Source organism: Petaurus breviceps, unplaced genomic scaffold, assembly GCF_028583685.1.
Source record: "Petaurus breviceps papuanus isolate PSGF00001 unplaced genomic scaffold, PetGlider_PUasm1.0 90604, whole genome shotgun sequence".
In the NCBI taxonomy this organism is placed as follows: Eukaryota; Metazoa; Chordata; class Mammalia; order Diprotodontia; family Petauridae; genus Petaurus; species Petaurus breviceps.
The window spans coordinates 3,397,097-3,422,965 of record NW_027187285.1 but is presented as its reverse complement, the minus strand read 5'-3'; the positions used below and the strand labels follow the sequence as shown (position 1 = coordinate 3,422,965).

General features: G+C 39.0%; 1 protein-coding gene across 1 annotated transcript in view; it reads left to right on the top strand.

The window, feature by feature from the left end:
* MRAS (muscle RAS oncogene homolog) overlaps positions 1 to 25,869 on the top strand; it is a 117,092-nt gene that overhangs the window by 49,996 nt on the left and 41,227 nt on the right. Inside the window, exon 3 of the mRNA XM_069063892.1 lies at positions 13,376 to 13,586. Within this exon, the coding sequence (XP_068919993.1) occupies positions 13,394 to 13,586 (193 nt within the window). The 5' untranslated portion in view covers positions 13,376 to 13,393. The remainder of the gene's footprint in view (positions 1 to 13,375; positions 13,587 to 25,869) is intronic.

The following is a 25,869-nucleotide window of genomic DNA, read 5'->3' as shown; positions in this document are numbered from 1 at the left end:
AATATTACTTCAGATGCCGCCTACTGTGGACACACCACCATACTGTATGTTACATATACACAGCTATCTAGTTGTCTTCTCAAAGAAATTACCATCCAATGGGAGAGTAAGGGAAAACACATAGAAATAACAATGATAACATGGGCAAAAATCAGTGTGAAGGAGAGGTGAGGACACTTCAGAAGGGATCATTTTCAGCTCTGGGTGGAGGTGTTAGGAAAGCCTTCATGGAGGAGAGAACACCTACGTTGGTCCTTGAAGTAAAGGAGGGACTTCAGCATTCAGAGTAGAGTGCAGGGGGCCTGTGGGGAGGAGCCTAGTCCAGGCATGAGTTTTGGCTTGAGCAAATGCATGGAGACTGGTGAGGCTAGGATATTAAGAGGCACTGAGCCATCCAATTTAGCAGTCATGAACGGGAAAGCAATGGGAGATAAAGCTGGAAGGGAACGTTGGTGCTATTCTTTGGAAGACCTTGAATTCAAGGATCTGGATTTTACAGGATATTTGGCAATGGGCAGTCAATGAAGGGGTTTTCACTGGAGGAATGTTGTGATCGGACTAGTACGTCAGTAAAAAGTAATTGACCAGAAATGTGAAGATTGGATTAGAGGTGATAGCTTATGGATACAAGAGGACAAGTTTAGAGACCATTACAGTAGTCTAAGTGAGAGGAGATGGAGGTGTGAAATAATCTGGTGGGTGTGGTAGTGGAAATGAGGGCCTAAATGTGAGGTAGATCCACAGGACTTGGTAAAGTATTGCTCAAAAGAGTGCAAGAGAGAGAAGAATCCAAAGGTGGCTTCAGGTTATGAGTCTGGATGACTTGAAAGATGGTGGTGCCAGGAACAAAGACACAGAAATTTGGAGGAGGGGCAAAGATGACAAGTTTCCATTTTGGACAGGTTGAGTTTAAGGGACTCATAGAATATACAGGTGAAAAAAAATCATCAGATATTTTATCTTATTAATGAAGTGATATTTTCTAAAATTTAACAAACATTGCCTTATCAAAAATAATAGTTCCATTCACCATTGGATTAGAACACTGCATCATTCAGTAATTTAAAAATATAATTTTGGGGGGCGGCTAGGTGGCACAGTGAATAGAGCACCGGCCCTGGAGTCAGGAGGACCTGAGTTCAAATCTGACCTCAGACACTTAACACAAAAACTAGCCATGTGACCTTGGGCAAGTCACTTAACCCCAACTGCCCCCCCCAAAAGAGCAATATATATATATATATATTTATATATTTATATAATATAAATTTTTATATATTATATAATACATTTATTATATATATATATATATAATTTTTATTGTTCAGTCATTCTATTCTGACTCTTCATGTCCTTATGGACCACACTGTCCAATATAATAATATATATATAAACATATATACATATCAACAATTTCATACTGTGAGTATCTTTTATCACAATGTAGAGGACCTAACAACTAGTTAATCAATGTCAAAAAGTATTAATTGTCTTAGATTATAAGCTCTCTATCCATTTCTTCAATTCTGTTCCAAAAGCCCTTTAAAGTTTTTTTTTTTTAACTCACAAATTCTTTGAGGTCTTTGTGGTTTTAATTGTTCACCCTGAATGCTGGCATTGCTGGGAAGTTGATTCTGGGATCTAGCTAGGCCCATGTTTTTAACGTTTACATAGTTTACATATATTGACATTTCTGCTTTTAAAAGAAAAATCTTTAAGATACTCTAATTGATATTTCTTGTTATTTGATGTCTTTTTTTCCTACTGATTGTTAGAAGGATTTTTTTCCCCTTTTCCATTGTATATCTGAAATTTGCCAATGGTTTCCCTAGGTGAGATGAAATTTGAGTTTTCCCTTGTTAGTCTTCTGGGAATTCTTTCTACTTACAGAGTACTACTTGTTTTTGATAGTTCTGGGAAATTTTCTTGCAGTGTTTCCTGAAATATAGTCATCCAATTCTTTTCTTCTTTGTAGAACAGTAGTAAGTTTGAGGATTTTTCATCCATCTTCTGTCATATACATCATCATTTTCAACAACATTGCTTTTAAATATTTTTCCAGTTATTTTTGAGCTTTTTATTTCAACTGTTTCAATTCTTTTATTTGCTTCCATTCTGTTTCCTCCTATATTAATCCTTTTGTTTCATCCATTGGTAAATTTTCTATATTTTTCATTTCCTTGAGTATTGCTATTAACTACTATTGTATTTTAAAGATACATTCAGTTATTTCCTTTCTCCTTAATTTTCTTAACTGAGTGAACTCCTTATTTTATCATATCTCATGATATTTTGGTGTTTTTCATCCTTCCCTTAATTTCTTGACTTTGTGTGTTTCTCATCTCTTAACTTCTCTTTGGATGTCGATCCACATCTGTTCTTTCTTCTCATGTCCTTTAGATATACTTTTGTACTGTTTTTCATCTTGCCTTCTTTTACTTCACTTTTTTTTCCATTGCTCAAAAGGTGCTGGCATTAGTAACATAAAATGTCAAAGCTGAAAGGGGCCTTAGAAATAATCTATTCTGATACCTTCATTTTACAGATGAGGAGACTGATACCAATGAAAGAGATACAGCTTTTTCAAGATCACTCTGGTAGCAGAGCAGAGATTTGTACTCTAAATCTAATGCTCTTTCTGATGTCCTCCTGGCTTCAAGAAACACAAAGCCCCCAATGAGCTAGTCAATTGATCTTTCACAAAGTTAGGGAATTTAGATGAACTGGCTATGACGTTTCAATTTGATGTTTGGTGGAACTTCTTGTTCTGTTCTGTTCAGTTATTTCAGTTGTATCCAACTCTTTGTGACCCCATTTGGGGTTTTCTTGGCAAAGATACAAAAGTGATTTGTCTTTTCTTTATCTGGCTCATTTTACATATGAGGAACTGAGGCAAACATGGTAAAGAGACTTGCCCAGGGTCACACAGCTAATAAATGTCTAAGGCTGTATTTGAACTAACGAAGATGAATCTTCCTGATTCCAAGCCCAGTGCTTTATCCACTGAGCCAACTAGCTGTATTGTGAGGCTCTGTTTATATTCCATATAAAAAAGATCATTTTCAATTCTGAGAATCTCTAAATGGTCATCAAGAGGGAAAAAGACATTCTAATGGATTGCTAGGATGATCTACTGTGTTATATTTTAAAGCATTCCTTAGTTGAATGGCTGCCATCAAACATAGAGTATTGGTGGAATGAGTTTCTTGAAACCGTCATTTAGCAATGCAAACTATTTTTGTAGAAGTGACCACAAACATGCTAGCCGTTAATGTACTTTTGTTTGCTTTCGCCTAATTAACCAAGGATACACTCATTTGCAGCTAAGTTTCCTACTACTCAATGAAGCCTGGATTATGAAGCTTTGCCAGTCCTACTTTTACAGCTCTCTAGAATCTGTCCCCTCTCCCTCCACACAACCCTTCCTCTAGGTAATCCCTTATCACCTCTCACTTGATCAGCTGCAAGAGTACTCTCTGCCTCTGGTCTCTTCTATCTCAAATCTGTCTTCTGCATATCTGCCAAAGTGATATTCCTAAAACAGATCTTCCCAGGTCAGCTCGCTCCTAAAAAATCTTCAGTGGCTCCCACTTTTCTCTGGAATAAAATACAGACTCCTGGGGTCCTATCTACCTTTCCAGACTTATTTTGGATCACTCCCCTTCTACATACTGACATGATAACTGTTAACATCTCTTACCTCTGTGCCTTTGACAAAGTGCTCCTTTATGTATTATTGTTCAGTCATGTCAGCCATGTCTGACTCTTTGTGACCCCATTTGGGATTTTCTTGGCAAAGATGCTAGAGTGGTTTTCCATTTCCTTCTCCAGCTCATTTTATAGACGAGGAGCTGAGGCAAACAGGGCTAAGTGACTTGCCCAGGGTCACACAGCTGGTAGGTGTCTGAGGTCAGATTTGAACTCAGAAAGATGAGTCTTCCTGACTCCAGGCCTGGCACTCTATCCACTGCCCTACCTAGGTGCCATCTAGCTGCTCCCTCCCTTATGTATGGAATGTACTTACTTACCTCTGCCTTATAGAATCCATAACCTCTTTCAAAGCATCGCTCAGGTACCACATCCTATCAAAGGTTTTTTTTTTTTTCCTGCTCTTATTCTCTGTTGTAGGTTGGGCCTGACTCAGGAAAGTATTTCATATTCAGGAACTAAATTAACACCTAACAATTAACAAAAGGAAGATTATTTAGCTACAGCATGGAAAGGACATTCAACCAGGATATGGCATTGATATGCCCTGCCTCTATTTTGTCCATTATGGTCTTTTGGTCAGGAACCTGGCTCCACATGGGCTTCCTTTTGTGCTTAGTCCACCAGCAAGTTATATCAAAAGTTCAAGCTGTAGTCTCTTGGGTCAATTAAATCTCACCCAAAAATGATTTTTAGCCCCTCTAAAGGGAAAGCTAGCTTTGGACCCTAGGAAAAAGATAGCCCAGCCTATGGGGCCCTAGGAAATATTGCTATTATTCTTTCCCCTCTCCGCCTTTCTCTTCCCAGGGCAGGGACTGTTTTTTGTCCTCATTTTGTCCTCAGTACCTAGTCTTGCACATAGTAGGCCCCAATTAGATGTTTGCTGAATTACAGTGTGCCGTATGTTCCTGTTAACCTTCCTGGAAATGGCTCAGAGAAAAACCACCAGCTGCTAAATTTTATCCTTCCACTTATTGCAGTTTCCGTTAGGTATCACTTCTGATAAATTGGAAAACAGTGGCTGTAAAGCATTTTACTGGCATAATCACTTTCCTGGCAAAGTTTGGTGCTAATTAAAAAGAGAAAAGAAAACATAACAAATTAAAAACAACAACAAAAACCCAAACCCTCCATTCCCCATTCCATTCTACTGGGGAAATGTCCGGATTTTCCTTGAAATGTCTCTGTGTTTACCAAGTCTCAAAGGCAGGGAGATGATGAATATGCCCGGTTCTTTCTCACAAATAGGATCTCTTATCTCCTAAGTAAAGGTCAATGGAAATGTTTTGGAGGCCAAGAATTAACATGGAAATGGCCAATCTGTTTGTTACCCTTCAACGGTTCTTACTAATTCCACCTTTATGCTCATGCTTGCTGTTTTTCCTAACTCTTTCTTCTTAGCTAGCCAGCATTATACCATGCTCTTAGTATGTGCTTGATAAATTGTACTATCACTCCCTCCTTTAGACCCTCTGAGATGAGCTGTACCCCTCTTCAGTTGCTTTTCAATGCCTCCTCGGTGCTTTATTCAGTTACGACCACTGTATCTTATTTGCTTGTGTTTTTTCCCCTCACACCAGTATGAGAAGGAAATAAAGGATAATGTTCTCCCTGTACCATTTCTTCCCTTAGTCTCTGTGGGGCTGTAAAAATAGCAAGCACTTTCACAAAGCTAGGGGCAGAATACTGGGCACCAGATCTGGACTCAGAGGGCATGGGTTCATATCACAGGTTTCTTCCTTGCTACTATTAAAGAAATAGATCAGCCTAAGTACTGTGAGTTTAGGGGAACCACCTTCTCTCCCCCTTTGAACATTTTAAAGTAAACTTTTAGATAACAACAAAAAAAATGGAACCTGCAGTGTTGTGCTGGTTCTATGTCAAAGAGAGTTCTCCACTATCTTGGACCTCTGCTCCCACATAAACACGCTCCTTCCCCACCCAGAGAGTTGGATGTGATTAACTAGAAAAAGAATTTATCTGCCAGAATAAACCTGATCTAGGGCAACTTGTGAGACTATAAGGCTAACCAGTCATCCCAAGGTAAAGACCTTCCCCTCCAAAATCATCTAATGTCCTATCATAATACTCAATCTTCCAACCAAGGCAAGCACCAGAACTTAGCCATCTGATAGGCTAATTAAACTTTTCCCTTTTGCTACATTTACCATGTAGACTTCTACATATATTATAGCTGTGTAACACACACAAGTATATTTGTGTGTGTGTTTGAGTGGTATACATACACATCTACATATTTATACATATAAACAGATATACACATATGTATGATCATATGTGTATATATACACACATACATTTATATGTATACACACAAACACACATCATTTTTTCTCTTGGGCTGCCAGTGTTATTCACCTGGCAGCAACTCACTAGCTTTGTTATTTATTATCTTTATCATCTTCTAGCTTTGCCTCCTGATTTGTTGATCTCCAGTCAAATGGACCAAGGTGGAAGCAATTACTCCCTGTGTGGGTGTTTTGGACCTTTGGGTTGAGAAATTCCCTAATATAATCCCCCTGACCTCTTGAGCAAATCACTTCTTGAGCAAATCACTTTGTCTCTATCAGTCTTTCTTTTCATTCCTAAAACTGAGAAGGTGGGGAGAGGACTGGACAGCAATTTAAAGTCATAGCAAGTGGCCTTTGGATGCTTACTTTGATATTTATCCAAGATCCCCTCAATGGGAGCAATCTTTCTACTGGTAGAGATAGCAATTCTTCCCTTTTTTCCTGTATGTTTCTTTCCTCTCACTAAACCCAGCAATACATCTTACAAAAAGAATCTACCTAACATGCTGACATTTCCTGAGTATCAGTACAGCGTTGGGGCTACCCAGTTCTCTTGAATTCATTCTTCTTCCTTTACTAGTTCACCTCCTTTTTTTGATAATACATTTTCTTAACCATGCTTTATATGCCATGTCTCAGGTAAAAGTTCATGGGGCCTCATTCACTTGATTTCTTTGTGTGTTTTCTGTCTACAAGGCCAATTTTTTTCTGAGTTGTTTTGGATCCCATTAAGATGCTTTAATGTTTTATCAACCAAACAATAAAACCACTTAAGAGCCTGCTATGTTCCAGGTACTGTGTGACCGGGTGTACAAAGGCAAAAGTGAGATAAATCCCTGCCCTTAAGGAGCTTACACTCTAGCTAACGGAGAGATCATTCATATAAGTAATTATACACGAGATATATACCATTAACAATAATAACTAACATTTATATAACACATTAAGGTTTATAAAGTGCATTACATCTGTTACTTCCTTTGACACAAGATAACTTGAAGGGAAGGCACTCTAGGAGTGAGGGGAAATTGGAAAGACCTTCTAGTAGATGGTTCTTGAGCTCAGCCTTAGGGGAAAGTTGAGATTCTAAGAGGTAGAGGTGAGGAGGGAGTGCATTCTAGGTAGGGAGCACCACTCTAAGGTGCCCAAAGGCATCAGATGGTAGATGGAGGGCTCTGCATGAAAAACAGGGCAGTTTGGCTGGAAACCATCTGTTAGCTTCCTGTTGTAACTACTTATTCTTGATAATGATATATTAAGGTCAGCTGTTTCTCCACACATGGCCTCCAAGAAGCCTGATTACTGGAGTAGAATAATAATCCTTACAGCAATCAGACTTGAAGAGAGCTTGAAGCCAATTCCTTCTAAACCCTCAAAGTTTCATGTGAGAGTTGGAAGGGCTTCTAGGGACCATCCAATCCATCTCCCTCCCTTTAAAGAGGAAGAAATGGAAGCCCCAGAGTAAGGAAATTGTTTGCCCAAGACCACAAAGGAAAGATCATTTAACTCTTATTAAATTTGAGTCACCTGAGGTAGAATCAAATGGAGCCCAAATCTCATTTCAGAGACTACCTTGTATAATCACCTCATTTTACTGAGGAGGAAACAGGTCAAGAGCTAGCATCAGATCAAGAATTAGAACTCAGGTCTCTTGATTCCTAACCAAATAACAAAAATTTGACCTTATTCAGAGTTTCAGTCTTTTCAGAGGTACTCTGGCCCCATATTCTTCTTCCTCTCCTCTGCCCATACTCCATCACACTCTGCATTGGGAAAAATTGAACAGTTTGAGAAACCAAAATTTAGAAAGCAAGAAAAGGTTCTCATCCCTAACTGTATCTCTTTCTATCCAAGTCATGCGGAGAACTCATAGTCCTGGGGAAGGAAGCATTTTCCCCCCTCCTAGGCATCCTGGTCTCTGTTCCTGTCAATTCCCAGGATAGTGGACCTTCCTTTTCAACTTGGTTTTTCTACCCACCCTATGACACTGAGTCTCAGAAAACTCTGAGAGGCAAGGGAAGACAAAATTTTGAGGTAAAGAACAGTCCTCTGCAATGGGGGAGGCAAAGCCTTCCTTCCTCAGTCTTGCCCCGTCTTAAGGGCCCCCCCTTTCCCAATTATGGATTGTACTTCCTGAACTATGGTGGGCTCATTTTGCTTAAAGGTAGTGCCAGGGGAAAAAATAAAGAGAAAAAAAGTTCAAAAAAAATCACAAACAGGATAGCTTCAACAGTTACACAATGAATCCATTATATATTTAAAGTGAAGAGCTGCGCATTCATGTTTTTTATACAGTTCTCTTGTTTATATGGAAATACCTATTTCATTTGGTATTCAGAATTTTAAAAATCAAATTCTAAAATAAATGAATAAGTAGATGAATAAATAAATGAACAAATAAATAAATGCATTAAGAGAAATAGGAAAGGTGGGAAAAATACAAGATGAGCCCAGGGCTATTTGCACTGAAGGGCCTTGCTCACAGGCGCAGGACAGGGCTTCTTAGCTTTGATCTCCTGTGGCCTTTGTCCTCTCTGGCTTCCCTGTCTCTTACTTCCACCCCTTAAAGAACCCTGAGAGAAATGAGCAGGAAGTGGTGGAGTATCAGGAACCTACTCCCCAACCCCACTCTCACCATCCTATTATCTTCTCCACCTCAACATAGTGTTACCCAGTCACTGGGCTCCACCTCCTGCCTTCTTCCCTTCTTGTATTCCTGTACACACACTGTCATCAGTTCTCTAAATGGCCTTTTCTTGAGCAGATTCCAGGCCAGGGCAAAGCTCTAGTTTTCTTACCCTGATTGTAACTAGGAAAGGGGTAGAAAGGAGAGATTCAAAAACCAAAGTAAGGAGGAAAGATAGAGAAGTGTCCAGAATAGAGACAAGGGAAAGGGTGGCATATAAGGAGTTGTTGAATAACGGTGGGAAAGCAGAAATCTGGAAGTAGAAAGGAAAGAGCAATGGGTATGCTGATTTCCCCCTCCAAAGCCTTTGAGGTAGGAATGAGAAACGGAGTGGCCAGCAGTTGGAGAAGGGGACCAGAGATGGGGAATTTGCAGGAGGAAGAGTTAAGTTTTACTGAATGTGAGGAGGTAAAATAAGTGTAAAAGAATCAAGGACGAAGGAAGGGGAAGCTGTTAATAACGAAACAGGGGTTCCAAAAGACACAGTGGAAGGGGTGGGTGGTGGAAAATTAGTCCAAGAATAGTAGACATGGGGTGTATCAGGATGAAAGAGTAATAGGAAATAGAAATATGGCATGTTTGGTACATAAAATGGTGATTCTGGATGACAGAAATTAAAGAATGGAAAGTTAGGCAGGTAGATGGAGGGGTGTGTTAGTCATGAAGGAAGTGTAATACTGAACAGGAAGAGATTCTGCATGGAGAGTAGGGTGACAGGATCCCATGGTTTCCTTTAGAATGTTGGTGAGACGGTTCTCCCACTAAATAATCTTGCTGATATAATGCTGCTGGAGGTATAAAAGAAGAATTGGATGGATACTTATACAGCCTAGGTCCCTCCAGGGGCACAGCTTATCAAATGTTAAATGTAGAGTTTAATTTTAATTTTTTTTTTTTTGCTTTTTGGAAGGCAATTGGGGTTAAGTGACTTGCCCAAGGTCACACGGCTAGTTTTGTGTTAAGTGTCTGAGAAGGCTGGATTTGAACTCAGGACCTCCTGACTCCAGGGCTGGTGCTCTATTCACTGCGCCACCTAGCCTCCCAAATGTAGAGTTTAAAAGAATATTATCCTTTTTTAAAAAAAGGCATTTTATGGGGGCAGCTAGGTGGTGCAGTGAATAGAGCACTGGCCCTGGAGTCAGGACAACCTGAGTTCAAATCCAACCTCAGACACTTAACACTTACTAGCTGTGTGATCTTGGGCAAGTCACTTAATCCCAAATGCCCTGCCTTCCCCCCTCCAAAAAGACCAAAGGGGGAAAAACATTTTATGGTTTGATTTCAATCAGTTTTCAAAAACATATTAGTTAAATATCCATTAGTAAGCCATCCTTAGAAATTTCTTTGCTAATTGTTTTTCAGTGGGTCGGAATATAACTTTGTCAATCATACTTTACAACAAAACTCCCCCCTAAATTTTATCTTTGTTCTTTGGTACCTACCTTAATTCTCTGATTGATGGAGAGTCTGTCATTACATGGCAAAAGCTGCTGGGAAAACTGGAAAGGATTTGGTGGAGATTAGTTTTAGACCAATGCCTCAGTCCAAGATAAACTCCAAATAGACACATAACTTAGATATAAAAGGTCACTATCAGTAACAAATTAGAAGATGAAGGAAGAAACTAGCTTTGGCAACTATGGATAGGGGAATAGTTCATGACCAAAGAAGGTTCAATTTTATTACATAAAATTTAAAAGTTTTCTGCACAAGCAAGATGAGTACATCTGGGATTAGAAGGGAAACATGGGGTGGGGGAGAAGGGGGAGGCAAGAAATCTTTGCAATAAGTTTCTTTGATAAAGGTCTAATTTCTAAAATAGGAAACCGATTCAAATTTATAAAAATCAGACCCATTTCCTACTTGATAGATTGTCAAAGTATGTGAAAAGGCAGTTTTCAAAGGAAGAAATCAATATTGTTAACAATCAAATGAAAAAAATTCCCCAAATAACTAATAATGAAAGAAATGCAAATTAAATCAGCTTTGAGGTTCTACCTATGCCTATCAGATAGTTAGAGTTGACCAAAAAAGGGAAAATGAATGTTAGAGGAGCTCCACTAAAACAGGTACATTAATATACTGTTTGGTAGAGCTGTGAATTGGTCCAGCTTTCGATTCTGAAAAGCAATTTGGAACTATGCCCCAAAAGTTGCTAAACTGACCCTTTGATCTATCAATAATCCACTGGAGCCTATGCCAACAAGAGATCAAAGGAAAAAAAAAAGGTCCCATGTCTACAAAAATATTTATAGTGGCTCTTTTTCTAATGGCAAAGAAGTGGAACCCACGCTGGTATTCATTGATTGGGGAATGACTGAACAAATAATGGTATTTGAATGTAATGGAAAACTATTGTGTCATAAGAAATGATAAAAGAGACAGTTGCAAAGAAATCTCAGAAGATTTGTATGAATAGATGCAGAATGAAGTGAGCAGAGCCAGGCAAATAATTTCTACAAAAACAACATTGTAAAGACAAACAACTTTAAAAGAGTTAAGGACTCTCGTAGATGCAAAGACCAGCCATGACTCCAGAGAACCACTGATAAAGCACATTATCCACCTCTTGATGGAGAAGTTATGGACTCAAGTTATAGAATAAAATATACATATATGTATATACACAATATGTGTATATTATATAAACATGTACACATATATTTCCAGACATCAGGGAATTTGTTTAGTGTGACTGTGCTGTGTTAGTAAATCACAAAAGGTACTGAAGAGGGGAAGATAGTGCTACTTTCCCCAGACCTACCTTTTCCTACAATTTTGACATTTCTTTCATTATTAGTTATTTGGAGAATTTTTTTTTTTTAGGCAATCAGGGTTAAGTAACTTGCTCAAGGTTACACGGCCAGTTATTTCTGGGTGTGGTGCTGAGTATCTGAGCCCAGATTTGATCCCCAGGTCATCCCGACACTGGAGCCAATGCTCTTACTCGCTGAGCCACCTGGCCTCCCCTAAGCACTTGGGGTTAAGTAACTTGCTCAAGGTTACACGGCCAGGTTTTTCTGGGTGGGTGCTAAGTGTCTGAGCCCTGATTCGATCCTCAGGTCATCCCGACACTGGAGCTGTTGCTCTTACTGGCTGTGCTACCTGGCCACCCCTGGAGAATTTTTTTCATTTGACTATTGATAACATGGATTTCTTCCTTTGAAAACTGCCCTTTCACATACTTTGACAATCGATCAAGTGGGAAATGGTCTGATTCCCACAAAAGATGTGACTGGCGCCAGGCAGTTGTGTGGGGAAGAGAGAGCAGAGAGGTGGGGGCTGCTGACCACTTTCTTTGGCTTTCCAAGACTGGCCTGCTGTAGCCATGGGCCCTGTGGAGGACAAGTTAAGAGCTATGGAAATGTGATTTGGGTTTGGGATATAGCACCCTTCTTTCCAAATGTAGGGAAAGTGGGATGTAAAAGGGGCAGGGGGAGGAACTGGATTGATCATTATAAAAATCATATTGTTTCCCACCTATTCAAGGTTTTTATATTCTGAGTTTTCATCATGCAGTAATGTACTCCCTGTTATAATATTATTGCTGTGAAACAAATTGCTCCCATATCATCTATGGGGTTTTTTTCTCCTGAAATCAATTAATGAGTCATTAAATCCTGTGTATCCGTGTAGATAAATCTTTGTTGAAGGCAGAAACTCCCATGGTTAGCTATCTGAAGCCATTCTCACCATTCACTTTAGACATGCCCAGGAACTTACCACATGGACACAATTCTCTAGTTTTACAGCATGTATTTAGAAATAGTTTTCCTTTTGATATGTTCTTTTTGTAAGTGTTGGCCCTGTTTCCCCCAAAGGGCCTCAATAACTCAAGGGCAGGCATCATGTCAATTATAAATTTTTTCTGTATTTCCTCACAGTCTCTAGTATAGTCAGCATGAGAGCCCTACAGCACATTTCCTTATAAAAACAAAAGATTTTTTCATAAAGTAATCGCTCCCAATATACATTTTTAATGAGTCTTGGATTATTATATATTGGGTTTGCTTAAAGTGGAATCCCCCTGCATTGCAGTAGTATCTTTGATTGGTGTTTTGGGGGCAGAAAGGGAGAAATTAAATAAACTATGAAGTCATTCTTTGGTTACAAAATAATTACCAGGTAATGTCAAGCAGAAATGCCTAAACAAGCAAGTGGAAGTTTGTATTTGTGTGTTCATTTGAAGCTTTTTGAAGCGGCTCTTTTTCAGATACAGTACTCTATTAATTTTACTTACTGATGTTACTGTGCCAAGTAATAGTTTAGTGTATCATCTTATACAGCCTTAAAAAATATGCGAGGGAGAATACGCAGGGCACGTTGTCTACCAGGGATTCAATTAAATCTGCTGAGAATGGAGTGGTAAAGTTTTATAGGCAGGTAGATTTTTAAAAATTAAATCACACTAAAACTATTGTCAAAATGGATAATTGCAATCATGTTCATTGTAGGTATATAAATTCTTTGTATTCTCTACCAACTGCTGTGCCTTGAATATAGTAAGCACTCAATAAATATTGATTGATGGAGGAATTGGTGCCATTCTTGCAAGATGACTGGCTACCGGGGGGCAATTAAGGGAGTGGTAACCAAACCCCCGTGTTGGATTGGAAATGGTGTAAAAACAGAGGCTTCTGGGCTAACTCAACATGTCTTGCCTCTCTAGGTCTGACTTCTCAGAAACATGGCTACCAGTGCTGTGCCAAGTGACAATCTCCCCACATACAAGCTAGTGGTGGTTGGAGATGGTGGTGTGGGCAAGAGTGCTTTGACCATCCAGTTTTTCCAGAAGATCTTTGTGCCAGACTATGACCCCACCATTGAAGATTCTTACCTGAAGCACACAGAAATTGACAACCAGTGGGCCATCCTTGATGGTAAGCCTTGAGAAACAAAAGGTTTTTGGTGAGGTCTCCTAGGGGTGGAAGGAGTGGGGTTGACTTTGAATGCTTTGGAGTCAATCTGGGACAAATAATGAATGAGAGAGGGTATAAGTGATAGCATTGCATGCCACAAGGGTTTAAACCTGATTGGATTGTATTCATTGGATTTGGGGTCAAAGGTCCTGAGTTCAAATCCTGACTGCAACTTACTACCTATGTAAATTGCTTAACTTCTCTAGGACCTCAAGTTTTCTTTTTCTTTTTTGTATTACAACTATTTATTATCTTTAAAAGCTAACAAATTTGATGATCAGTTATGCTAATATATCCCTCTCACTTTTCTTTTTTTTTTTGTCCTTAAAACCCATTATTTGCTTTATGAGATGGTTATCTGGAAGGGGGAGAAGAAGAAGGCATATTCAAGGAAATTATTGTAATTTTTTAAAAGATATCAATAAAAACTTATTTAAAAAAATTTTTAAAGAAGCTTACAAATTTGAAGCACTACCATTTTAAGAAACACATTCTTTAAACATTTAATAAAAATCAGTTTTCTGGTTCACCAAATTTCTTATCTATGTTATCTTACTGTCCAAAATACAGCCAAGAGGGCCTCAGTTTTCTCATCTGTATAAACAAGGGATTTGGGCTCAATAATATCAAAAGATCCCTTTCAGTCCTAATTCTGTGATTCCATAAACACACTCTTGAAAAAAAATAGAGGACAGTCTATGGTTTTTGATTAAGATTAAAGCCATCATGGCATTGGAGAAAGAACCCTTGGGGTCAGGGTAGCCAGGGTTCAAAATCTGGTTCCACTGCCTTTGTGACCTAGTTCAAGTCATTTCCTATCTCTGGGCCGCAGTTTTCTCATCTATAAAATGGAGAGATTGGACTAGATCATCACAGAGGTCCCTTCTGAGTTTCTTCTTGAAGTTGTAAAAGCTACCTGATCTTGTTCCCTTTCAAAATTCTAACAAGCCTTCTAAGTTATCTGCAACTGTTACTGTGTATCACCTAGTCTCAGATAATACATAGTTCCTTTTTTTCTGTACCAGTCCCTTTTTCCAGAGACTAATAACAATAGCTAACATTTACCTAGTGCTTACTATGTGCCATAAAATGAGGTGGGGAAGGAAATGGCAAGCTACTCCAGTATCTTTGCTAAGAAAACGTCGAATGGGATCACAAAGAGTAAGACACGACTGAAATGACTCAACAACAATAAATACAATGTGCCAGGCACTCTGCTAAGTATTTTGCAATTAATATCTTGTTGATATTCACAAAAAAACCCTGGAAGGTAGGTGCTATATTATACCCATTATACAAATGAGGAAACTGAGGCAAAGGGGGGATAAGTGATTTGCCCAGGATCACATGACTAGATTCATAAAATCTTATCAGAGCTAATAGGGATCTTAAAGAACATTTTGTTCAAGCCCTTCATTTTTAAAATTTTAATTGCTATCTTTTGTTTCCAAACATATATATATATATTGATTGATATATCAATAAAAATTGATATATTTTCATTTCTAAACATATTCCCCATCCCCCAGAAGCCTCCCCCCCCTTGCCACAAAGAATAAAAAAGAAAGAGGGAGGGGGGGCAGTTCAGCAAAACTAAGTAACACTTCAGTTAAGCATGGCAGTATATTCAGTGTTCCATACCCATAGTCCCTCACCTCTGTAAAGAAGGGGTGCGGGGGGAATTAGTGGAAGAGGACACCAAGCTTGGTCATCATAATTATATGGCATTCAGTTTGGGGATTTGTTGTTGTTTATTATACTTATTTTGTTGAGGTTGATATGCATATTATTTTCCCAGTTATCTTGTTTCACTAGGCATCATCCCTCCCCCCAAGTGTTTCTTGAATTCTTTATAATCAGTTTCTTACAGCACAGTGAGATCCTATAACATTGCTGCACTATAGTTTACTTAGATAGTCCTCAGCAAATGCAGATTTACTTGGCTAGTTCTTTACTAATACAGAAAGTGCTGCTATTCATATTTTCATGTATGTGGGACTTTTCTCTCTGTCTTTGACCTCCCTGGGGTCTATGCCTAGGAGTATAATCTCTGGGTCAAAGGGTATGAACGTCTTAGTCACTCTTTGGCATCATTTCAGATTGCTTTCCAGAATACTTGAAACAGTTGACTCCTTCACCAGCAGTGAAGGTTGTTTCAGACCTCTCCAATGTTGGCTTTTCTCACCTTTTGTCATTTTTGTCACTTTGCTGGATGTGCTGTGAAACCTCTGAGTTGTTTCAATTTGTATTTTTTGCCTTATAAGTCATCTGCAGCAGTTTTTCATGTGGTATTTAGAGTTTGCCATTCTTCTTTTGAGAACTATTTTGTTTGTATTCTTTGACCACTTATCCACTGGAAAATGGCTCTTGGAATTAAATATTGGTGTCCCTATATATTTTGAATATGGAACCTATATTGGTGATATTTTATGCAAAGATATTTTTACCAATATATAACTTTTCATAGGATCACTGATTTGGAGTTTGAGATGACCCTTAAGGTCATTAAGTCTATGTCCTTCATTTTACAGATGAGGAAACTGAGGCCCAGAGAGGTTAAGCCATTTGTTTGACAGTGTGAAACCATTTTGGTTTCATGCAATTGGATTCTTTAATCTTTTGTGATTGCCTCTATGCTTTGTTTGCTTTAGACTTTCTCCCTAGTGGCCATACCTGTGAAAAGAACCACAATTAATTGTCTTCTCATTTCTACCAATCCCTCATTTTACCACTGAAGATATTAAAACCCAGACAAGTGAAATCACAGAATGTCAAGGCTGGAAGGGACTTCAGAGGCCATCTAAGCCAGTCCATAGAAACATGAATCCTCTACTACAGCACTCCAAATAAGAAGCCATCCAGCCTGAGTTGTCCAAGGGCAACAACTAATAGTCTAATTGGGGACTTGCTCATTTCCAGGTCCCAAAAAAATCTTACCATTCCTTTTCCATTTACCTATACTCTCTTCCCTTACTAAAGATTACAATGAAACAAACATCTGCAGCACAGAGCAGTATTCTCCCAGATCCCCACCCAAGTACATTCCCCTGAAGAGAACAGAACTGTGACTTTTTAAATTCTCCACCCAAACCCTCAACTTTGTTTCAGGACTTGGGTGCATGATTATTTGTGTAGCAATAGAGAAGAGATAGCATTTTGGTTACTCATGAGTACCAAGGTGGGAGGGATGTCTCCCAGGAGACTATGCACAAATGATTCCTTGATATAACAGCCTCAGAAGCCAGAGCAAAGGGATTCATATTGTAGAAAATATTTCTCCTTCATCTCTCCTCAAACTACAGTTCCTACAGAATCGTGCCTAATCGTGCTAAAATGTGGAGGAAATATTAGTCAGAAAGATGTGATCTCATGCTAATTAAAAGACTCTGTCAAAAGATCCTTATTTCATTGCTTAGCAAGCCACTTCAATACATCTTTTTTGTGCCTGACAGCTGGCAAAATCTATGTCTTCCATGTGCTCCATGTTTCATGATGACCTAGCTTCCATTGTTCATTCTTTGTACTTAACAAAGGGGAAAAGAGATAGACATTTTTTATTAAGTTTAAATAAGGTTTTGTGGTTTTAAAGGCAGGCGTTCACAAAGAGACAGATATTGTGTGAACAATAAGATCGCAGAGCAGGGGTAGGCTGTCAAAAAATAAAGCTGATGCCCAAGACAGGCCTACTCACTCTTTTTCCTCCTCTGAAGAATGATATAATGAAAACCCTGGTGAAGCTGTCAAACAGTAATGATTACTTCAGAATGAAAAGACTTAATGCTTTTAGAAAATCAGAATAAAAGTCATATCAACTTTTACATTCACAGTGGGGAAAGTTGGCCTGCTAGAGAGATACTACTGTGAGAGCATTGCACGGGGTTGACTTCACTGATTAGCAAAAGGCTAAGATTCACCCCCATTTCTCTTAGAGATGTCAGTCTAAGGCCTCTCTTCCAATTTATCAGGTCTGCTTCATGTACATCTGGAGAGAACAAGTTGCATGTAAGTAGGTCAAAGTATTACCTTTCCAGGCAAGTGAATTTTAATTAAATTTTAAATTCCAGTAACTTTGTTTTAAGAGGTAAAAAACTAGCCCTGGACATTGCCTTATTTCCTAAAAAGAGAGTAAAACCTTTTTAAAGTAGTTGGGGGAGGAGGAAAGAGTTATTGAACAGCCTCACAGAATGTGAGAGATGGATGGGCTCTCTGGTTCAATCCCATTATTTTACAGATAAAAATATTGAGACCCAGAAAAGTGACTTGCTGAAACAGCTACAGAACAACATTATGGACTGTTAGAGATAAATGAGCCTTTAGTTCAGTCCCCTTATTTTACAGATAAAGAATCTAAAGCCCAGAAAGGTGAAGTACTGCTCAAAATCACCAAACTGTTAAATGTTAGAACTATGACTTGAATACTGATTTTCTGATTCCAAACCAAGTATTCTGTCTACAATACTGCATTGTCATACGATGTCGGTTAGCATAATTTTTTTTCCTTCTGTTTTTTTCTTTTTGCAATAGATGAATATTTTCTAAGTAAATTCAACAATAAAAGCTACAGTTTTGAGGAAAGTAAATAGAAAGATATGTGATATTTAACATGATTTTATAGGTCTGGGTCTATCAAACGCAGTTTTATTTCTTCTGGGGAACTCTGCTTTTAATTTAGGTAACCTTTCACCAGGTAGTTGCTGATATTTGAACTATAGACTCATGCCATGCTCTTTTTTTTCCAGCTATAGCTTACTTTTAAAAAAGTACATAATCAATTCGTCATGTTACTTTTATGTAACTTTTATTTTATGTTATTTTTCCTACCTCCCACTTCCCTTCTTCATTCTACACTTTTCATATTAACCAAATCAAAGATGAGCACATTTTCTCACTTAGCTATGCTTTTTTCCTATTGGGGGGGGGAAGAATATTTTATTAAAATACAAATCTTACCTAGTATAGTAAATCTATAGTTGAAAAGGTGATTCTCAATTTATACCAAGGCTTATGGAAATAGAATTATGACATTGTTATAGGTATAATTAGCATAATGGAACAATGCTGGCCTTTGTGTTTCAGGAGCAAGGTTCAAATCCTGACTTTGCTATTTACTCTCTATGTGACATTAAAAAGAAGTCACTCTACATCTCTGCCACTCTTTCCTCATTTGTAAAATGAAGGAGTTGGCAGATCTCTCTAAATCTGTGATTCCATGGTCAGCATTCATGAACCTTCACCAGTTTCCAAGTATTGCTTAATCTAATTTTGGTTTTATCTCTGGCTTGAATAAACCATAGTTTTTTCTAACTTCCCCTGAACTTTTCTAGACTTTGTACCCTCACAAGTCTCAGTTTCTGCCCTGAGACTTTCAGATTTTTTTTAAGGTATCAAAACCCTTGTAATTGTCCCTATTTTCAGTTTGTCTACAGTCAGTCAATACATATACATTTATTAAGCACTTACTATTATCCAGGTGCTGTGTGAAGGTGCTGGGGATCCAAAAAAAAAGTCAAAAGAGAGTTCCTGCCCTCAAGGAACTCACAGTCTAATGGGGGAGACTGCATGTAAAGAGTCATGATGGGAAACACTATCCACATCTGGAAAAAGAACTGATGGTGTCCGAATGTAGATCGAAGCATACTATTTTTCAATTTACTTTTTTCATGGTTTTCTTCCTTTGGATCTGTTTCTTCTTTTACAATATGACTAATATGGAAATATGTTTTGTGTGATTGCACATCTATAACCTATATCAAATTGCTACCCGAAGCCCACCCTTCTTCTAACTTCCCTGTTTCTGCCAAGGGTCATCTCAGACTTGTAATCTTGGAGTCCTCTTCAACTCTTCTCCCTCCCTCTGTCCCCATGCCCAAGCAAATGGCGAGCCTTTGTTGATGTTCTTCCATAGCATCTCTCGTATCCATCCTTTTCTCTCCACTCATATAGCAGACCCTTTTCTAGCTCAAGCCTATAGCACTTCTCACCTAGACTATTGCAGCAGCCTCCAAATTGGTCTCCTTGACTCCAGGCTCTCCCCTTTCTAATCCATCCTCCACTTAGCTGCCAATTTGATATTCTTAGAGCCCAGGTCTGCCCATGTTATTCTTCTATCTGAGAAGTTTTCAGTTGCTCCCTCTCATCTTTAGGATACCATGCAAATACCTTTGCCTGCAATGTAAAGCAGTTCCGAATCTGGATCCAGCATTATATTTCTAGATTGATTTCCTAGCACTTCTCTTCAGGCACTCCTACCTAGGATGCTCTTCCTCCTTAAACTTGCTTCTTGGAATCCCTAGCTCCCTTCAGATCCCAACTGGGGTGCACCCTCCTATAGGAGGTCTTTTCTGACTCACCTAATTATTAGTACCCTCCCTCCCTCATTTTACTTAATAAATATTTTGTATTTACTTTTTGTTATTGTTATTATTCATATTCACTTTTAAGTTGTGTTTAATCCTCCACGACCCCATTTGGAGTTTTCCTGGCAAAGACACTAGAGTGGTTTGCCATTTCCCTCTCCAACTCATTTTACAGATGAGGAACTGAAGCAAACAGGGTTAAGTGATTTGCCCAGGGTCACACAGCCAGCAAGTGTCTGAGGCTATATTTGAACTCAGGAAGATGAGTCCTCCTGACTCTGTATATATTGCTTCTCTTCCCCTCTCCCCGTTAGAATATAAGCTCCTTGAGGGTAGAGACTTTTATTTTTTGTATACCTAACACCTCGTATGGTGCCAGGCAGGCAACAGGCACTTAGTAAATGCATCATGAATGGACTTGACCTAGAGCTTTCTCTCAGCAATTGTGTCTGAGTCATGAAAAAGTTCCAAGCCACATATAGTTCTAGTTGCCCATGTCAGCTTCCTCTGCCTGTTCTCCCCCAGTTGTCAAAGGCATGAAGGTCAGATGATATTTCTTAAAGTTTTTAACTACCTCCTTCTAACTGTTCAGAGAGAAGATGTTAATATGCCTCCTTAAGCAGTCTTCACCTAGGAATGCTAACACAGTTTCTGACCTAGAAGTGCTAACACAGTTCGTGTTGTTAGCTTTTGGCACACTCCTTCTGTCTGACTCTCCAGTTCCTTTCTCTCTCTACATCTGTTTCCCCTGTGGCAAGTGGTAAACATTCATCCATCCAACAAACATTTATTAAACACTTTTAAACATTTATTAAGAACAAAGAGAAAAGGGAGATCATGCCAGTAAATCAACATGTCTGCTGTCCCTATTTTTGCCCTTTTTCTAATCTAGAATCTTCCTGGCATTGATTAACACATGCTACTCTTTACCCTTCCCTCTTTCTTCCTGCTGAATCCTAAATCTCTGTTGAAGAAGGCTGCATTTTTGCCCTTTGTGTTAAACTAAACCAGCAGTTTAATATCACGTTTTCCCTGGTTATTATTTTGGTTCGGCAGTAGAAAGGGGTAAATGCAGCTCTTGGAGTCCAGATGAAGGTCAGATGAAGCGACCTGGACACCGGAATCGAAAAATTGTTCATGGTGAGATAACCTGAAGGCAGAGCTATCATAGGAAGATCTCAAGCCTCAGAATCTTGGTCCGCTGACAGCCAGCCCAGCACTTTTCCAAGCATGACCCTTTGGTTCTTTATAGCAGTTTTCTATTTGTTATATGCGGCTCTTCTACATCATCCACTTAATACACATTTTTAATTCTTTCAAGACTTCACTATTCCCTGACTCACACCCATACAACAGATTTTGAACATATTCCTTCCTATTTTAAGTAATTTGTTCCAATGGCCACGAAGGCTAATGAAAGCAGGCAGATGGAGTGCTTAGAGTTTGGTTAGGCATTGAAGACACCAAAGCCATCCACTGCATCCTGGGCCATTGCCAGTCCTCTTGATTTTGGACTTGCCATTGGACTTCAATGACTCAAGGCTGAATTGGCACAACTCTGCCTCACTTAAATCCAATTCACTCACAAGTCATCACCCATGATGTTATTGATCCTCTTCAAAAAGTGAAGGAGAAACAGCTTCAGGTTTTATTCATCCAGGCAAGGCCCAAATTTTTTAGTTGACTATTCACTTTTAATATTCTTTTTTTTTTTACAATTTTGAGTTCAAGTTCTCTCCCTCCCTCCCATTCCTCCCCTACCCATTGAAAACACAAGCAATATGATATCAGCTATAAATGTGAAATCAGAGAAAATGTATTTCTATATTAGCCATGTTGCAAAAACACAATAAAAAGCAAGAAAAAATAAGGAAAATTTAAAAATTACATCCTAGCATGCACTCAACATTCCATCAGTTCTCTCTGTGGAGGTGGATCAATGCCCAAATTCTAATTAAGTTGGGCCATGAGATCCCATTAGCTACTGAGGTCCTAGCCAAGTGCATCTGGATACTGCTAGACTACTTAGTTATTTCTTTAGGTTTCATATTGTAGCCCACAAGGACATGTAGGGACAAGTGGTTCTGACCTCTGCTCCCACTCTTTTCACACTCTTAGGGGCCTTATTCAAAATTTAAAAGGATGTATTCACCCTGTTAGCCATCTGGAACAATAGCAAGGTTGTCTTCCCAAATTTTCATAGATAAAATGGTTAGCAAATTATTTTCACAAGGACAGACAGCCTGGTATCTCCTTTATGAAAAAATATTGGGACACCCCACTCTCTTCCCTCTCTGTGTCAATGCTCAGGATCTGGAAGGTGGCAGTCCTTTATGTGCCATGGCTAAAGTCCTCTTGCCAATGTTGGAGAATGCTTTAGCAGATTGGATTGGCCATCAGCACTCTATTGGGTTTTGGTTTTTTGAGGTTTTATTTTGTTTTGTTTTCAGATAGATATATTGGTAGGTTGTTGGGGGGGAACGGTTTGGGGGGAGGGCAAGGCTTAGTTACCTGATTTCCCAAACACTCTTTGTTTTAATAGCATCTACTCAGCATAATTACTTGTCATTTCAATATTCTGTTTATTCTTCATGGACTCTTAAGGGGGAAGCCTACTGAAATCCAAATCAAACAATGTCCCTGATTTCAGAGAATGTTTGAGAGAAGAGAATTATGAGTAGGCTGGTGCTTTGCTACAGAATGGAAAAATATGCTTCCCTCCCTCCACCCTGCCCTCTAGTATAGATTAGAGAAAAGTAAGATAGGATAAAGAAACTAGAAAGCTTAGAAAAACCTAGGACTGCTCAATCTTCCTAATGAGAATCCATTTTTGTGTGGGAAACATCAGGCACACCCATATTAAAGGACCAAAACATATCACAGAGTCACATTCAAATACTTTTTGGATTACTAATCATGTTGAATTTTACATTATTCATTAAAATAAGTAATGGAAAATTGGTTCTTGGTGCATAAGGAAGGCATGTAATTTAGTCTCTTGTCATTGGTCTCTGAAATATAAACTCCAACAATAGAAAAGCAACTTGACCTCTCCTGGGGCTGTTGTTTCCAGGAGACCTGTTAGTACCATTACCCTCTTTTTCCTACAGGAGAAGGGTGTTCTTTCTTCCTGGCAAACTCAGGCGGGAAGTAGTGCATAATTTTAGGTAGAGTCAGTACATTGTACCTTTAGTCATTCATATTGAGCAAAATGCTTGATTATACAAAAAGTGAGTGCCTGATTTATAGGTTATAGTGGCAAAGGATCTTAGAAATTGAAGGGACTGTGGGGACCCATTTGTCTAAAACTTCTTTATTTTAACAGATGAGGAAACAAATACCCAGAAAAGCAAAGAGATCAGTCCAAGGTCACACAGCTATTTCGTGGCAGATAGGACTAGAACTCAGAGGCTCAAGCCTTTTCCTTCCTTCCTTTTCTTTCTACCTTTCTTTTGGATGTTTTCAGTGCTGTCTTTTTTTTTTTTTGCTTTTTGGAGGGCAATTGGGGTTAAGTGACTTGCCCAAGGTCACACAGCCACTCCCTGTGTTAAGTGTCTGAGGCCAGATCCGAACCCAGGTCTTCCTGACTACAGGGCCAGTGCTCTATTCACTGCACCACCTAGCCATCCCCTCAGTGCTGTCTTGAAGGGAAAGATAAAAGAAAATTAAAATAGAGTCCTTTGTCAGTTGCTCTGGCAAAAAAAAAGTTTGGTGGCTAAAGTTAAGTCTAATGGTAAAATGAGCTTTTTGATGAACATAATCTCCCTTACTCCTGGGACTGTAAAGAGAATTATTTTTTCCATGCCTGATATAGGGAGAGTAGGAGGATTTAAGACTGAGAAAATATTAGTCACCCTAGGAGAGGTGCTCTTATGATGCCAGACTTTAAGGGAAGAGAAAAGAGAGAGTGTATGAATGCGTGTGTGTGTCTGTCTCCTTTAGGACATTGTGGGTGCTCTGTGAAATGGATGGTTTATATTGGCAGCAAGCCCCCCTCAGCACCCTCCCCACTGTGAAACTCATCCCTGAGCCCAGATATTTGTTGCATTAATGTTGGCAGGGCTTAACCTCCCTCTTTTTGCCAGCAATGTTCCTGAAACAGATTTAAATTGAAAAATTGGTTCTGTGCCGACATCATTTTGACTCCAACAGAAAAAAGCACATTTCCAGGCTCCTGTTTCCACTCTGCTGTTGACTGACATCAACACCCAGCCTCACACATGACATTTTGAAGCTCTGAGAGGTGTATTAAATATTCACTTAGGCACAGGCCAGGGCTAGAGCAAGTCATTAGGAAGAGAGGGGCTATGGTCTAGCATGACCCTGATTTCACCCTTTTAACAGTCTTTATAGTGATGATACCTAACATTTAATAGCACGTTGCAATGAACAAAGAAAATTCACAGGCACCATTTTGATTGATCCTTATAACAATTCTATGATGTTAGACAGGGAAGCTTTTCTTTTCCTTGATGAAAAAATGGAAGCTAAAAGGAGAAATAACTTGTTCAAAGTCAGTAAACAGTTAGCACAGACTAGAACCCAGATTTTCTCAGTCTCCATCCCCTTCTCTTACTATTCTCCCCCATTTTTGCCATCGTCTGGGCATTTTAGGAAATCATTCCTTGAAGGGTAGAGTCCTTTATTGATATTACACATTAGTAACATGACTGGTAACCCTATACTCTCTATTAGTACACAGTACTTTGGGCCTAAAAATTGCTGAAGGATATTTTCCTTAACAATCACACCAAAAATAGCAGAACTATTCCCTGCCTGCAGAATCAACTAACCAGTCAACAAGCATTTACTATTATCTTCCAGGACTTATGCTTAAGCACTGGGTATACAAATAAAGATCAAAACCAGTATCTTCCCTCAAAGAGCTTACATTCTAATGGAGGAAACAATGTGCATAAAAGTATTCATGTGCCAAATTTTACCAAATCGTTGGAAAACAGGGGATGTACTGGAAACATTTTCCCCATCACTTTCATAAGTCTTAGACAATCAAGAAAACAATGAACCAAACCATTCAAGCCTTGTTTTGTAGCATTTTGCCATTTCCAAGGTGTAAACATTCATGATGAACATTGACTAATCAGCTTGACTGGATCCAGAACATGCCTGAGAGAGGGGCAAGACTGGAGCATCTAGGGAAGGGGAGGAGGCATTCAGGGAAAGATGGGAGGGGCCCAGAACAGGGAAAGGCCTGCTGCAGTGCTGAGTCTTGAAGATATCAAATGTAAACTCCTTAGAATCTTTTCCAATCCAACTCTATCTCCGTCTATAGTTCTCTTGCAGAAGCCTTTGGTTCTAGATAGCTTAGCCTAATTCCTGCCTCTGGAAAAAAAGCATTACTTAGTTTTTATTTCAAGCCCTCGGTAACTCCCATTGTGCAGACCCCCACCACCATTAGAGTTTAGCAACTTATCTGGAATTTATAAACCTAGAGACTTGCTTGGGACTCTGAGAAGTTAGGTGACTTTGGCAAGGTCACACAGTCAATATGTATCAGAGGAAGGTCTTGAACCCAGATTGTCCTGACACAAAGGCCAACACTCTATCTGCTCTGACATCTTTGCATATCCATAGGTAGTGATAATAACAGTAATAGCTCACAGTTTATGTAATACTCTAGAGTTTACAAAGTGCCTTCCTCACAACAACTCTGAGAGGTGGGGACTACCCTAGGAGCTCCTATATTGAATCTGTCCATACCCTAAATATGGGCATTTTTATGTCTCCCAAAATACCATACTGTGCTTTGCTCACACTAAATAAATATTTAATGAATGAATGAGTATCTTTCTCTAAAGAATGACTTATACCCTATAGGTATTTTAGCCTTGTTAAAACTCCATATTAAAATTCCATTTTGGCTTTGA